Source organism: Megascapheus bottae, chromosome 8 (genome assembly GCF_031878675.1).
Source record: "Megascapheus bottae isolate mThoBot1 chromosome 8, mThoBot2.hap1, whole genome shotgun sequence".
Classification (NCBI taxonomy): Eukaryota; Metazoa; Chordata; class Mammalia; order Rodentia; family Geomyidae; genus Megascapheus; species Megascapheus bottae.
Window position 1 is genome coordinate 64167870 of NC_143516.1, and position 17125 is coordinate 64184994.

General features: G+C 43.3%; 1 protein-coding gene across 1 annotated transcript in view; it reads right to left on the reverse strand.

Moving 5' to 3' along the window:
- Positions 1-9634: 9634 nt before the first annotated feature.
- Positions 9635-17125, reverse strand: part of Sh3bgrl2 (SH3 domain binding glutamate rich protein like 2) — a 37273-nt gene continuing 29782 nt past the window's right edge. The window contains exons 3-4 of the mRNA XM_090338532.1: positions 15476-15556; positions 9635-12472 (exon numbers count right to left, since the gene is read on the reverse strand). Coding sequence (XP_090194658.1) covers positions 12461-12472; positions 15476-15556 — 93 coding nt within the window. The 3' untranslated portion in view covers positions 9635-12460. The remainder of the gene's footprint in view (positions 12473-15475; positions 15557-17125) is intronic.

The window sequence follows — 17125 nt, forward strand, 5'->3', positions numbered from 1 at the left end:
CCTGGACCTGAGTTCAAGCCCCAGGAGGGGGACAAAAGAAAACAAAACAGCTTCGGCTTTCAGACATCTGTATGACTCTTCCTGATTATATCCAGGTCACCTGTCACCTGCTTAGCCCCCTGGCCCCACTGCTTGTGCTGAGTTACCTAACATTACAATCTTGTACTTCCAGAATCTGGTTTCTTTGCATGACCTATGAAACATTCATTCTACAGCTGACTGATGGGATTGGTTCATACAATGCTTGTGGCAGGAAGAACAGTACCCCACCACCACCACCTCCCCAATGAGGTCCTGTGAACATGCTGCCTTACACTAATGGAATCACTTGCTTTTCCTGGATTACTGGGCAGGAACCCAGTGTCTGAGGAGACAGGAGACATCAGATACATTCAGCAAGCGATGAGCCTGGAGCCAAGGAATGCACGGGACTGGGATTTTTGGGTTTGAACTCAGGGCTTCATGTCTTGCTTGGCTTTTTCACTCAAATCTAGTGCTCTTCTATCACGTGAGCCATGCCTCTACTTTCTGATTTTTGTTGATTAACTGTAATTAGGAGTTTCCTGTCTGAGCTGGCTTTGAACCTTGATTCTCAGATCTCAAGCTTCCCAATTAGGATTATAGGGGTGAGCTACCGGGGCCTGACCTCACCTTTAAAATTTCATTTCAGGTCATACAGAACGATCATTATGGGCAGATGGGCCGAACGGGAAGAATATGCGTCTACACCATCATACACTGAATCATGGGACTTTCTCCAGGCCTGCAGCTGATGCAAGTGAGCAGATGCGAGGCTGCCTGGTGGAGCCAGCGGAAAACAGACAAAACCTTACCAACCCCTGATGCTACTTTGTGAGGCCCATCTTGGACTGCTGGTTTCCGGAACTCTAAGATGTGTTTGTTTGTGTTGTTTCAGACTACCAAGCCAGAGTACTTGCTTTATCAGCAACAAGAAGCCATTAGGGTGTTACGTTCCCAAGCAGAGAGCATGATAGAGAGCCCTCCTGGCCTCATTTGCCCTGTTTTTCCTCATCTCTCCCCCCCCCTGCTGCCAGCAGCAAGGACAGCCACAGGCAAAGGCCCTAAGCCTGACCTCCAGGGTGAGCTGTCCCCCAAGTTCTGGGCTCCCGGCCAACACAGCAGCAGGCCCCACCCCACACAGCCACTTCAGCAAAGAATGTCTTTCTTTCTCTTTTCTTCTTTGGCAATTACTGTGGTTTGAACTCGGAGCTTTTCACTGGCCAGGCAGGTACCCTACCACATTAGCCACGACCCCCAGCTCACCCTATCCCTGCACCTTCAATTACTTTTGAGATAGAGAGGGTCTTGCCTTTGGTCTATGCCATCCCATTTTGTTCAGGTGATTCTATTTAAGCTTCTCTCCATAGCTGGGATGACAGACACCCTCCCACACAGTTACCATTTGAGATGGGGTCTCCCAAGCTAGCGACCCCAGCTACCATCCTCAACTCCTCCCGAGTAGCAAGAATGATGGCTGTGAGCCACAGACACCTGGCAACTTCACTTCTATTGACAAACAGTGTAGGGACCTGTTGGTGCCATGGGAAATCTCTGATTCTATGATTTACTTTAGAAATTTCTAGAGTTCTCCAAGCATGGCAGTGAGCTAAGTGTGTGCATGATGTTTTCAGTGTGTGTTCCTGACCTCTACACGAGCAACAGACAACTCCTTCTGGAACCAGGTTTCCCAGTCTGAGGTGATCTAAATCCCTGCACACTGTAAAGGACTTCTTAAAAGGCAGACTTCACTTTCGAAGCCATCTTCACACACGTTTAGCTTCTGGGACAATGGTTCGATGTCATCATGCAGCAGGCCACTAGGTGTCGCCATCACACAAGTCCTATTACCAGGGCTCCCATCCCTGTACCCACCAGCCGTGTTGGGCTATTTATTCGAGATTATTCAGTAAACATGTATATATTAGTCACAGAACATTGCCATTTTCCTTTATTCTAGCCTGGTTCGTATTCTGTATAAAACTCAAAGGGAGTAAATCATGAGCCTACTTTTCTTATAAATTTTTCTCGCTTGTTCTTTATATGTTTTTATTTTTATTTATTATGTTTTTGACATTAGCACTACAGGCTGCATTTCTTCCACTGTTTTCACCTGAGATTAGTGCCAGCCCCAGACTACTTATCTTTCTCCTCCTTCACCTCCCAAGTAGCCAGTATTATAGGTGTGTACCACCATACCGCCACAACTATCCTTTAAAAGAAAAAAAAAAACTATTCATAAAACCTGCACATACCATAGAGATATTTTTTTTGCCAGTATGGGGCTTGAACTCAGGGCCTGAGCGCTGTCCTTGGACTTTCTCAAGGCTAGAGCTCTACCACTTGAGCCACAGCACCACTTACAGCTTTTTTCTATGTATGTGGTACTGAGGAATTGAACCTGGGTCTTCACACATGCTAGGCAAGCACTCTACCACTAGGCCAAACTCCTGCCCCCATAGAGATCTTTTTTTCAAGTGTTTTCCTTACACACCACCATTTCAGTATTTTCCCTTCCGACTAAATTTGTTTGAATTTTTAGAAACCATTTTCAGTGTGGGTTTTAATGCAAGTGGAAAGAAGCAAGCATTGGAAGGCAAATACATGGAAATCCTGAAAGCTGGCTAGCCATTCGCTAACATTGGGGCTTCTCTCCCTGAAGAATTTTGGAACTCACACATGCATGATGTCTTGCCTAATATGAGCAGTGAGCTCATATTAAGGACTATATCTAGTCAATAATAAGCTATCCGACTTCAGTGAAGCTTCTAGAACCAATTCTTATTGATTTCTGACTTCACAGCAAAAATTAAGAAGCCCAAGGTTGTCTGTAAGAGCAATAACCAAAGGTTGTTAATGACGGCATGCATGGTACGAGTTAAGGGCTCATAAACGTGCATGAAAATGAGAACATCAATCATAGTGGAAAAAAAAAGCAGGTAGTTGCAAAGTAAGACAAGTTATTATCAGTTCTTGGCATGCTCTCATCATAAACCAGCAGTACCGCTTCCCTTTGGCTATTGGGGAAAGTAGATGGTTGAGTAATTGTCTCAAAGTTCCTGGCACACATCAAAACACCTGACAAATTCTGGGCTTAGAGCTGAGAGCGGCTCATTCGCAGATCTGGCAGTGTTGTTAAGCTAGCACTGACTTACAGACATCTGTAAAGTGGATGCTACAGGGCCTGAGGACAGACAGGATGCAGAGGCCGGTAGTCCACCCTCCTGATCAACACAGCCTCTTCTCTGCAGGTGAACTGTGCCTCACCCATCCACAGACACCAGAGCAGGAAGTCTCCGAAAGCTTGAGTGACATCACCACTCTGATTTTCTATCTGCTACCTCACATGTCTCTATGGTACTGAAGTCCCGAGGCAGTGAAGAAGACAGACAGGTGGGTCACTCCAGGGCAGCTTCACCAGCAGGCAGTGTGATTCCCTCAATGGGGAAGGACTTTCCTGCTACTGTGGAGCTGGCCTCAGTTTCAAACTGTGGCCCTTTCACCTGAAGAACATGTCACTGCTAAAAACCATCCCGTCACTTTATGACTAGGCTAGAAATCCTATCTGAATTCAGCCCCTCATTTATAATGAGAAGATAGTGCAGGAACAACTCCTCAGGTAGAGAACCAAAGGTGGTGGCCTGGTGGGTCCCAGCCTTGGGAAAAGAAATGCAGCCGAGAGCCCCACTTCTCTTTTCCTTACTAGTTGGTTCTGACATGGCCTAGAATGGCATAGGAGTGGTTAACTATAAAGACAAGAGAGAAAGGACGGAGAAACTGGGTGAGGGTAACAAAACTAGTTCTGACCAGTTCCGTTCCCTACGCCAGCCACTGAGCCACACTCCCACATTCCAGATCTTGAGGTCAACCTGGTGATTTCATTAATGCAGTGACACCACACAGATGGACAGGGAGGAAAAATGAGAACTAAAACGAATGGGCTAGTAATCAACTAAATTATATTAGCATGAAGAATGTCTCTATATCTAATTTGGACAGGTTGTCCCACCCCTCCTCAAGAGCTAGGTGTGTCATTCATTAGAGGGACAAAGTGGCAGGCTGAGCAGCTGCAGGGAATGCAGATGGCTGGCTGTGATTCCATTACTCTTATTTCAGAGAAGATCTACAAACAAAATAATACCCCCAACCTTCTTTCTCTTCATAATATTGTTACTGTCAAATTAATTCCTGCAAAAAATAATGTTTTCTCTCCAACTTATTATTCCAAAAGAATAGTAAACTGGATAAAAATTCTGGCCAAGGAAAAGAAGAACTTTTCCATAACACAACACACTGTTGTAATTTTTGGCAGGGAGACCAGGAAGAAAACATTTTTAAAGGGCAGATTATTCATATATTCTCATGAGCTCAGATGAGTCTTACAGAGAAATCTAGGCGTGTCATTAATATTCAGCACACTTCTGCAGATTAAAGACTATTTGTGTGGCTCATTAATTCTCTTTAAAAAAAAAACTGCTAAGACTTAGTTCCCAGATATATAGGCTAATTGAACAGGAGATGATGGAAAAACAACACACTGGACACGCTGAGATGCCACACAAGAGGACAACCCATATTACTCTCTCAATTCTGTTTTTCCAGTAGGAAAGAACCTCTTATTTCCCAATACAAGCTAGAAAGCTTCAAGCTAGAAAGGCAAAAAGCAAGATGACAGAAATACATTCTGGCAGCAAGATCAGAAAACTTTTTTTTTTTTTGCCAGTCCTGGAGCTTGGGGCTTGAACTCAGGGCCTGGGCACTATCGTTGGACACTTTTTGCTCAAGGCTGGTGCTCTGCCACTTGAGCCACAGGCCCACTTCTGGGTTTTTCTGTGTATGTGGTACTGAGGAATCGAACCTAACACGAGCAACTCTACCAGTAGGCTACACTCCCGGCCTCAAAATTTGTTTTCAGAGATGTTCACATTTCTTTTCTGTATTACAGTGAAGGAGCTATTTTGTCAGAATCTAAGAAATATCTTAAAGACTTATGTTGCCTATAAATTTAAGACATTGGTACAGGATCCTGCTGTCCAGTAAAAATGTAATGTAAGCCAAAAGTTATAGGTGCCTGAGTCATTCCTGTAGTCCTAGCTACTCAGGAGGATGAAATTTAAGGATTGTGGTTTGATGCCAGCCTGGGCAGGAAAGTCCCTGAGATTCTTAATTCCAATTAACCACTAAAAAAGCCATAAGTGGGTGTGTGGCTCAAGTGGTAGTATATTAGCCTTAAGCAAAAGCTAAGTGACTACACTCAGGCCCTGAGTTCAAACTCAGGGACCTATGTATGTATGTATGTGTTATGACGTATATGTGCATATAGTAAGCCATATATGTAATGAATTTTTTTTTTTACCAGTCCTGGGCTTGGGCTCAGGGCCTGAGCACTGTCCCTGGATTTTTCTCAAGGCTAGGGCTCTACCACTTGAGCCAAAGCACCACTTCTGGCTTTTTGCTACGTATGTGGTACTGAGGAATCAAACCCAGGTCTTCGTGCATGCTAGGCAAGCACCCTACCACTAGGCCAAACTCCCAGCCCGCAATGAATTTTTTTAGTGCTACAGCTAGAAGGAAAAAGGTGAAAATGTGAATATGTAACTCGGTATATTCAAAAAATGTTATCACTTGAATATGTCATAAATATACAAGGAATTAATGAGACTTTTTTCTTTTTGGTTGTGGGGCTTAGACTCTGGGCCTAGACGCTGTCCCTGAGCTCTTCAGCTCAAGGCTAGTGCTCTACCCCTGGAGTCACAGTGCCACTTCCAATTTTATAGTGGTTAACTGAAGATAAGAATCTTACGACTTTAGTGCCTGGGCTGGCTTTGAACCTCGATCCTCTCAGCTCTTAGCCTCTTGAGTAGCTAGTATGACAAGTGTGAGACATTCTTTCACACTAAGTCTGAAAACCCTGGGATGTATCTATCCTTTTAACACATCACAGATTCACCTGGGCACGTTCCAAGTACCCTTGCTGTGAGGTTTGTTGGTACCAAACTGAGGAGTACTGTGTTCTATGAAAGCTTTTGTTCCTGTAAGACTGGATATGTTCACGTGTTGTGTGCGTGCGTTTGTGTGTGTGTGTGTGTGTGTGTGTGTGTGTGTGTGTGTGCGTGTGTGTGCGCACGCGCACACACACCAGTCCTGGGGCTTGACCTTGGGGCCTGGACGCTGTCCCTAAAGCTCTTTTTGCTCAAAGCTAGCAGTCTACCACTTGAGCCATAGTTCCACTTCCAGCTTTATGTGGTTAATTGGAGGTAAGAATTTCAAGGACTTCTTATGCGCCAAACCATCGTCCTCAGAGCCCAGCCTCCTGAGTAGCCTGGTGCCGGGCTCATATATTTTTTTAGTTAAAAGTTTGATTGTAGCTGGGTGCAGTGGCTCATGCCTGAAATCCTAGTTATTCAGGAGGCTGAAACCTGAGGATCAAGGTTCAAAGCCAGTCTGGCTCAAAAGGACCTGAGACTCTTATCTCCAATTAACCTGTAGAAAATGGGAAGTGGGGGTTGGTCCAAGGGTAGGGCAGTAGCTCAGGGACAGTGCCCAGGTGGAGTTCAAGGCCCACAAAAAAAAAATTGATAGTAGTGAAATTTATTTTTGCAAACAGGGCCCAAATGATTGTGAACTGCCATGGTGTGGAGTACTGTTTTTTATAAGAAGGTCTAAATGATTTCTCTATACACTATTCAGTTTTTAGCCAATCCACCCTTAAGCACCCGAGTCCTCGCTCTAGGAGAAATGTCTCAGCAGAGCCCTCAGTTTTGGAGTCTGGGCACTTGTGCTAACCACTGGTCAGTTCCCAATGTGAGCACACTGCCATGGTACCCTGGGTGGCACCAGAACCCCAGATCCACAAATCCACAGCACTCAGCCTTGGGGCTAATCAGGTGCAAATGTCACATCCAGAACATTCTTTCTCTGCCTAACCTATTGCTATGGGGCTGTTATATTTTACATCCATATATTTAGGCATACTGAAAAAATATCTACATATGCACACAAAGTCCTTGGGGCTGAGAGTGTAGCCTAGAGGTAGAGTGCTTGCCTAGCATGCACAAAGACCAGGGTTCAATTCCTTGGTACCACAAATGTAGAAAAAGCCTTAAGTGGTACTGTGGCTCAAGGGGTAGAGCTAGCCTTGAGAAAGCCCAAGGAAAGTGCTCAGGCCTTGAGTTCAAGCCCCAGTACTGGCATCAACAACAACAAAAAGGTTTTTAGTGAAACTTGTAACAGAAAAACAAATCTTAATATTAATGGTAATCACTTCCTGCTAAATAATTCAAACTAATTAGCCTTAAAATAGTTTCATAGAAGAGATCTTTCTAGAAGAGATAGGTTCCCAAAGTCCACCATCTCTTGGCTGATGGACAAACTAAAAGTTAGCACAAAAGAAACTGTATCACATTAGGCCAGGCACTGGTAGCTCACTCTTGTAATCCTAGCTACTCAGCAGGAGGAGATCTGAGGATCAAAGTGTAAAACCAGACAAGACAGGAAAGTCTGTGAGCCCCTTATTGCCAATTTACTACAAAAAAAAAAAAAGCCCGAAGTGGCACTGTGACTCAAGTGGCAGAACGTTAGCCTTGAGGAAAAAAGTTCAGGAACAACAAACAGGTCCTGAGGTCCCTAGGACAGACACAAAAAAGAAAAAAAGAAAACTAAAATATATAACATATATACATAACACAGATTATATAATATATATATGACATATGAAATATATGATACATCCACTTGTTTTCTCCAAGCAGATTAAAGACTTATGGAAAAAGCTTCAGAGGGTTTTTACATTCTGAATCTGGTCATTCTGTGTTTGCCAGTACTGGGGTTTAAACTCAGGGGTTAGATGCAGTCCTTTAGCTTTTCTTTTTTTTTTTTTTTTAAGGCTGGTACTCTATTGCTTGAGCCACAGCTCCACTTTTGGTGCTTTGCTGGTTAGAAATAAGTTTCATGAACTTTTCTGCCCAGGCTGGCTTTGAACCATCATCCTCAGAGTTCAGTCTCCTGAGTAGCTAGGTGGGAGCCACCAGTGGCCAGTTCTCTTCATTTTACCAGTCAATTCATGGGATGGGGGGAATCAGAGGAGCACTGCCTGGCAGGTTCAAAGCATGGGCCCTTGATCTTCAACACCATAAAAAGAAAAAAAAAAGTTAAATCAGGTACTACCGTGATGTAATCTGAAAGTACAAAGAAATTCTCTAAGTTAATCACCAAAAACTCCCAACAGAAAAAAAATGGTAAAAGACACGATGAATGAAACAAATCTTGTAACTAAACAAGTTCACTTTATTTTGATTAAAATATACCAAACAAGCCAATGAGATTCTCCCCAGCTTGGCAGAGATCTGGCTCTGGCAATCCCACATGCTGGCTGGGATTGGTGTCCACACACGCAGAGAGATGTGTGGGCCTCATGCTCTGGAAAGCAGTCTGACCTCTATAAAAGCAGACCGTGGTGCACACCCACTATCATGGACATGTAGCAGAAGCCACCAGCAGAATGGCTTTTTCTCTTCCCAACAAAGATTCAGTTCCCTTACCAACACCTGGGGAAGGAAAAATGGTGACATTCACAGTGAATAGTTACCAGTGAAAACTCCCACTGCAATGAACAGACACAAGAAGGGACAGAAGAACATCTTTAATTCCATTTATTGTTCTTTAAGGACACATACATGGAGGCAAAGAGAACGAAGGGGAAGTCTACGCTAGCCAAGAACGTGGGACAGGGAGCAGGTTCAGGAAGAGTGCACGGGCTCTAACAGGAAAGGCAATCAGGTGGGAGGCAGGCACACAGGATTCTATTATTATTGTCATTACTCGTCATACTTGAGTATATATACTTATATTAAATGTGCACACAAGCGTATATATGTATTCCAGCGCATGTAAGAAAATGTACAAATCGGGATGGTTTTAACAAAGAAAAGACTACAAGTCCTAATTCAGACTGTGGCTTGTAGTCTGGAGTGCTGAGAACTTAAATTAACTATCACTTACCACTGGCTATCACTGCTGCCCCTCATGCTTGTGGGTGGAGTCTTCTGTCCTGCTCAGAGAGGACAGGGCATGGTAAAGGCCCAGTGCATGTCGACAAGAGATGACAGAACTAGGAAAACTCTGGCTACTTGGGTGCTAGGCAGGCAGGGCCTATCTGCTAATCTGGTTTCATGGCTGAGCACATTCCTGCAAACTTACAGCTCGCTCCCTCCTCCTTTCCTCCACGTTTCCTTAGAGTCAGCAATGAAACTGGCCTCAGACACTGCCTTCAGAATTGACTGTCTGCCTCAAGGGGACCCTCAGCATATGCCACCTTGTCTGTTCCCTGTGAGTACTAGGGAACCGGGCCCATAAAGTCCATCTGAACCCAGCCAGCGCATGAGCAGATGGTTCCACCCTCCGCCCCGTCTCTGTGCGAGGTGACTCTGTGATCCCAGGTGCCTGCCTCAGATGGACACATCCGCGAGGAACCTGCAGCTCTGTGTGTGTACTGCATGGATGGGGCAGAAAGACAGCTTCCAACTCAGTGGAAAAGATTCCTTGTCAAATGCATAGCTGAAACTAGGAGTGACACACGAGGTGATTTAAAAAAAAAAAAAACAAAACACTTTCTGAATGCACGTTATCTGCAATTTATTCTCTTTTAATTCTGAGCACGAAATCTGATAGAAATATAGAAAACTAAAATCTAAAAACAATAATGACCCAGATTGAAGTGGACCCTGTTACTTAAGGAAAACTGCTAAATAATGCCATAATTTTGCAAAAAGAAAAACCCTACAATAAAGGCAAACAAAATAAAATTTAAAAATAAAACAAAACATCCCAAAATGACTCTTTGGTACCTTTCAGTAACAAAACTTGGAACTATTTAGTTCATTATCAAACTGATGCAATATAGAAACATCTACATGTGAATGCTGAATCAAAATACAAAATCAGAAACAAATCTAAAATATATTAGAGTTTGAGAACAAAGTATTTTCCTTTTTTCCTTTTTGATTTCAATGAAACCCTGGTGTTTGGAAGAGCAAGTGTTTTCTGAAATGAATTTTTCATAGTCCGCATACAACTAACCAGGAGTGTGGCACCTAACATTATAGCTAATTTTAAAATGACAGCAAACTTTTTGTTCCAACAAGCCTATCACAGGAAATTAAAGTTCTGCCTTGAAAAACCCTTGATATCCTATCTGTGCCTGCAAGTCCATCTCCTTCCTAGATCTGAGCAACTGCGATGATCAACAGCTCAAGGCAGCTGATTAAACAGACTCAGAGCATTGCTTCCACTTGGAACTCAGCTGGTAACAGTACAGGGAAGGACCCAGCACACTCAGAACACAATATGGTTGCAGAGCAGGGTGTGGGTTCACTGTGGAGCCTGGGTATTGTGGTAAAGACCCTACATGGTGCTTCTAGCCCACTGTGACAAGGACAATGCCACCTGAGATTGGTCCCCTGTGTATCTTTGCTGACATCTCATCTCCTAAAAACTGGCAAGAAAACCTCATGCAACTGTGGTAGTAATTTAGCACTACCACCCATCTGGTAGGTGTAATATAATTATGCTAAGTATATTATGGCTAATCCAAAAGATACATGACAAACACAAGTAGCTTTCTGTTTCTTCACAAGCACAACACTGACCTCAGGAATTAGAATTTGCAGAGCCTCCACCTTACCAGCTTGATTGGCACTCTGTACAACACAGTCTTCAAGTTGCTGTATCTTAAAAAAAGAACTTACAAGAAGACTCACAAGTACCCCAAAACATTCCTAGACAGTCCCTGGGGGCTTATCAACTGGAATCTGACCTAGATCAACCAATCAGTAAGTGCCATGCTCTGACAAGCTTTCCTCAGACAAAAGAAACTTGTGGATCATGAGTGTTACAGCCAAGAAGAATCTGCCCACACTCTTCCTCTCGCCTGTGCTGTCATCCTTAGGCCTACAATTTTAGCTTTACAATTCTAAACATTCTTTACAGTTGTTTACATGTTGCAAGATATGGGGTAGAGGAGATTACATTCATTTGTTACTTTAATTTCTTATACATTTCCTTTGTAGAATAAGAGATCCAGCATGAAGACTTGAAATAATCAAGGATTTCATTCAGTTCTCTCAGAGTTTGTTCTATTCAAAGCTGTTCCTATGTTTGGCAATTAAAAATGCTAAAGTTATTAGGATACAAAAAAAAGTAGTCTTTGCCCTAATGACACTGACAGGGTCAGTGTTTATCAGAACCACTCCAACTGTTTTTCTCACTAAGTACAATTTGGAGTACTCTAAACAGCCCTTTCTTATACACATTGCTCTGATGCCACTTGTGCTTATACATGGAATGAAAACATGTGTCTGTCTTACTCTGAAAAGACTGAGATTGTGCACTGGCCATGGAGATATACAAAGAATGTTAGGAAACACTGAAACATTAACACAGAACAAAAATAAATTATACAGCAGTACTGGTATCTTTACATGTACGTGGTACTGTAGATGGAACCCAGGGACTCATGTATGCTAGGTTAGAACTCTACCATGGAGCCACAAACTCAGCAGCACAGATAGCTCTTAATATGCTTCATTAAGGATTCACAAAATATACCTGACTGAGATTTTCCTCTCTCAAAAAAATAGAATTCCTTCACAAAATAGAGTAAGTAGCTGCTAAGGAAGCTGCATTTAAAAATCTACATGCACTTATGTACAAGTAAATTGCTAGAGCTGAGAAGGCGTTCAGATACTAGTCAGACAATTGTTCCTATTAACTTACTATTTAATTAGTGCACCACTTAGAATATGTTTTTCAAGGAGTCTTATGCATTTAGGTGAATCTTTCCCCACACAAGAGGAAAAGCACATCTTCCCAAATAGCATTTATTTTCAGCCCTGTAATTTGGTTGCAATCACACATAATATTGCAACGGTGATCTCTAGAAACATCTGTAGGAGCTTCAGAGGATTTGGGACAGGGGCGGGCGAGGGCAGTCTAGAACACCTCACTTTATTACAAAGCACTAGAGCAGTGACATGTGTGATTCAACAGTAAAAATCTTCAACACTCTTTGTCCATTAACATTGCTCTTTATCTTCCTTTCTGATTCCAACCTTGAGTGGTCTGGCAGACTAATCTCGAGGTACAATGCAGGCAGCTTAAAGAGGAAGCAGGTTTATGCAACAGTCTGAAGCAGATCCAGCACGGTGGCTCTGCTGGCCCAGGCATTACAGAAGCACCCTGTAACAGGTGACGTCCGCTCAGCTCAGCGAGACTGCAGGCAAATCTGAAACTAAGAAGAACACCGTCCCACACGGTCCAATTCGGTCTGGAACAATCACGCAACCCTAGGTCCACATCCTCCAAGAGCGCCTCTCGGGAGTCGGGGAGGTTCCCGGGGTCCAAGGGCCCGGCTCCAGCGTGCCACCGCTGCCTCTGCTTACTTGCGCTACGGCTCAGCCTGTTCCAAGAGGGAAGAAAGAGAGCTCCGGTTACCGTGTGGCATGGAGAAGATGAGATGAGAAGATGTGCCCGGCAGCGGTCTCGGTGGTCGCCGTCGTGGCTTGTGTTGAAATGTCAAGAACGCAGATCTTGGAAACCATAATGAGGTCCGCCCTGTGTGAGTGACCAGGCCAATCCTGCGTTTCAGGGTCACAGGCACGGCCCCCGCGTACCCAGCCCATGCCCGTGGTTAGCCCACAGGCCTCCCACCTGCCGGTTCCCTGTGGAGCGGCACGGGGCGGCAGGGGAGCCAGGCGACCCGGTGGTCACTGCCCCCAAACATCTTCCCAGGCCAACCTGAGGGCTTCCACCTGACAATTCTGGCGGGCCTCTAGTGAGGCAGGCACACGGTGAGTGGCTGGCCATGACCAGTGCCCACAGGGAAATGCTCCTCCACCAACGTTCAAGCCCATCCAAGCTTATAAGAAGGGGAAAATCTACTTTAAACATCAGCAACCTGGGTTACTTTCACATGCTTCCCAGCCAGTGTGGTCTGCAGACCACCATCTGCTGGTCCAGTCTCTCCCCTCTGTCTGCTTGGAGGGTGGTCCTACAGCCAGAGGGTAATTACAAATGCCAGCAGCCATCTGTGCTTCCTGGCTGGCTGTCCAGCCTTGAATGTTAGGTGTGTGCAGTGCAGCAGGAACAGGGAAAGGAGAACAGAGATCAGTGCACCTGGCACTGGTGACTCATGACTGTAATCCTAGCTACTTAGGAGGCTGAGATCTGAGAATCGGGGTTCAAGACCAGCCTGGGTAAGAAAGTCCGTGAGACTCATCTCTAATTAGCCATTAGAAACTTGGAAGTGGCACTGTTTCTCAAAGTAGTAAAGTGCTAGCCTTAAATGCAAAAGCTCTAGGACAGTGCCCAGGTCCTGAGTTCAAGCACCACAACCAACAAACAGCAAAAGAAAGCAGTGGGCTCATCTTTCCGTACATTAAATCTGTGAACATTCCATAAATGCCTCAAACTGTAGACTGTATAATGAATCACTACCAAGGTTAAAACACAGCCTCTAGGAAGGGGAGGCGCACTCCATGGCTCTGAACTATTCTCAGTTCCCTCCTGCCAGGGAGGCACATGGACTGCCATTCACCTCTCAGGCCTTGAGTGGCTCCAGAGAGCGGGTGGGGACCCTGGGCCACCACCACTGTGCTGCATGGTCCTGCTCCAGAGGGCCTCAGGCCTTGTTACCCTTGCCAAGGCTGGTGTTAGGGCCACCCCCTCCCAAGTAATTCCGCCACCAAAGGCCACATTCAAATGCACTCTCTGTCCATTCCAGATGTCTAGAGATTTCTGAGGGAATAAATTATAAAAAGAATAAAAATATCGGCCCACAGAATGCCTAGGGAATGGGTTGGGGGAGAACAATGAGGACACACACACATACACACTCAGTTTTTAAAAAGGTTTCTACATAGCCAGAAAGGCCTTGTGGGGTTTTGCATTCATTAGACCACCCCTATCCCAGTTTTCTTTTTCAATCCTTCAAAGACAAATTTGATTGCATAATATCTTTAGATGAAATGGGTTATACAAATACTCTAATTTTTCCAACAAGTATGCAAACGTTCTGTCTTTATAAAAATAGCTTGAAGAACCTGTAAATACTTTATGTGTGGGTTCTGCCTCTGCTTAAAACATGCGCACAGAAGCCACCCACCACCATCTGTGGACTTTTCTTGCAGTAGAAACAAAGCAAGCATTGACAGTGCTCAGCAGGGCAGTGGCAGCAGTGCTGCTTTGTCATTTGTGTCACTGATGGTGGCCTCCCTCTTCTCACAGGTGAGCCAGGACAGTCTCCATTCCAGGAGCCCCTAGAGACCTATTACTCTCAGCAGCCAGGCTCCTGGGATGCATGCCACTTCACCTGAGTTAAACACACACATGCTGGACTCAATTTGAAATACTGACAAAACTTCAATTACTAAAAACACAAAGACTGCGAAGAAATACATAAAAATGTCCATGTGGTGAGCTCTGAGCCTTGCTTTCTATGTTCTACTTTATAGTTTCCTTCTGTTTTTTTTCCTCAGTTTTTCTATAGGAGCCTAGCCTACTTTCATAATAAGAAATAGTGTACATTTAAAAAAGTGAAATAATCAAAATGTTACCTTCCTTAATAAAGAAACTTTTTTGTTGTTTAAGAGTGAATCCATGTGTTTGACAAAGTGAAACCCACACCATGGCTAAACATGAAGCACACTAAGTCCTTTGTGTTTGCCAAAAGATATGACTTAATGAAGAAGCTTACAGAAGTACTGTGATTGGCATTTCCCCAAGTCTGTTCTTGTATACCACCTTTTCTTCCACAAAAAGTTAAGCCTACAAAAGTTCTTTCAAAGTGTTTTTCAAACTTTTGAAGTGCAGTTCTTTCCAGCGTGTGGGGGATGGTTCCAGGACCCTCCTCGGGGCAGGGGATGGTTAGGTCTTTTAAACAATATGCCAGAGCAGTTGCATATGGTCCATGCACACATATGCTTCTAATCATCTCTAGATTACTTATGAAACATAGCATGATTTAATGCTATATAAATAGGTGTCATGTGGTATTATTTGAGAAACAATGACACATAGTATCTGCATGTGTTTATACAGATGTACTTTTTTTTTTCAAATATTTTCAATCTATGATAGGATGAATTAATCCACAATGTGGTGCCTACAGACCCACAGAGGTTAACTGTAACATAAATTAACAATTTAAAATAGAAGTTGTTGCCTATTTTAATAAGTAGAATTTAATCATTCTTGATGAAAGAATAGGGTGTAAGTTACAAACTAATACTCTAATATGTGACAACAATTGAACATTAGAAAAGAAGTAGGCTTAACATAATTAATGCACTGGAGAAAGCAGGCACTAAAAGCTTAGGGAGACTTTATAGGTGTCCCTTTGACCATAACCCCTAGGACAATTCAAGAAAGATGAACTCTAAAGAATAAAACATAATTAACCTACCTTTGAGGCCAATCGTGGTTTCAGGCCTAGGAATGAAAAGACTGTGTTGCTTTCCTTTGATTCAAAAAAACTGTCATAATCCTAGGGGAAAAAAAAGATGATTGGACAAAGTCCACAAATAGAAGCAAACAATTACTTTTATAGCTGGGTGCTTTTGAGAAATTCTTTATGGAAATAAACATATCATTGCTCTGAAGCGATTTAGAAAGAGCTTCATACACTTACTAGGATTAATCTATTACAATATAAAATCTTCTTTGTAATAACAATTGAAACAAGTTTTCCATCTAAAACCTGACGCATCATTAAAATTTGTCAACAGATATGAAATAGGAACTTCCTCCATTTTTTCTTCATATGCCAGACTAATTATATATTGTGGAAACTCTGACCTAAGATTTTACATGAAGTCTCCAATCTAGAAGGTTGCCTCACAATTTCACTTCATATTTTGCTATCCACAGCTTAAAAAACAAAAAGGCTGTATAAACAACAGCTGACAGGGCTCTAGGTGTCAACACAAGTTGCTTCCATTCTGCTTTGAAGTCTTCCACATTCTTTTGAGACTATATCTTCAAAGAGAATAAAAAGATCAAATAAAAATGAAAGGAAACTATATTTGTTATAACATTTATCTTTACCTCAATCACAGAATCAATTTTTTTTCCTTTTCTTACTTTTACAAGTTCAGCCTTAAAGAAATTCTGGTCAATGTGTACATCCATTCTTTCTTTTCAAAAGTTTATATACATATCCTATGACTCTTAAAATGGGCCCCACATCTAAAACCAAAGCACTTCAGGACTCTTCTCATCCCTCAACTGCTTTTTTGTTGGTTTTTGTCAGTGGTGGAGCTTGAACTCAAGGGCCTGGGCTGATCACCTATAGCTCATGGTAACATCTAGAACAGTAAGAGGGGGTAAAAGTCTCTCCTACAAGGCTGTTAAGGACATTATCCAGAAACTCCATAGGCTAGTGCAGACAAAGCAAGTACTGGAGATGATGTTTTTAAGATTTTTATTGTAAAAGTGGTATACAGAGAGGTTATGGTCACATAAGTCAGGTACTGAGTCCATTCCTTTTCAAACAGTGTCACCTCCTCCCTCATTTTCTCCCCGGATTTTCCCTCCCAACTTCCCTCCCCACAAAGTTGTACAGTTCATTTCCAACATAGTGTCTGGTGAAGAAGATCTTTCCCTTCTTTGCCCTTTCAATGTTCCCTAGGAGAGCAGCTGGACCATGGCAGCCAGAAACACCTGTGCTTCATGAAACTGAGGTAACAATAAGGTGACAGGGCATAACCAAACAGGAGGTCACAGGAACACAAGTGACACGTGGACAGCAAGGGAATGGTGGCTAACACCAATCTAAATGAGTCAAGGGAAGGCTGGCTCACCCCAAAGAATACAAAAAGCAAAATGAGATAAAAGACAACTTTCTAAACATCACGGGAGCTGTCCCTGCGGATGCTGTTGACATGGGGCGAGAGGCTCCTGCTGCAACTCCCCTCAAGCCTAAGGGCAGCCGCTGAGCAGAACTTCAAAAAAAAAACCCAAATAGTACACACTACTAGTATGGGGGGGTGTCATTTTGAAAATTCCACAGATGTGTACAGGGTACCTTGGTTTTATGGGTAAAGTCTATGATGCT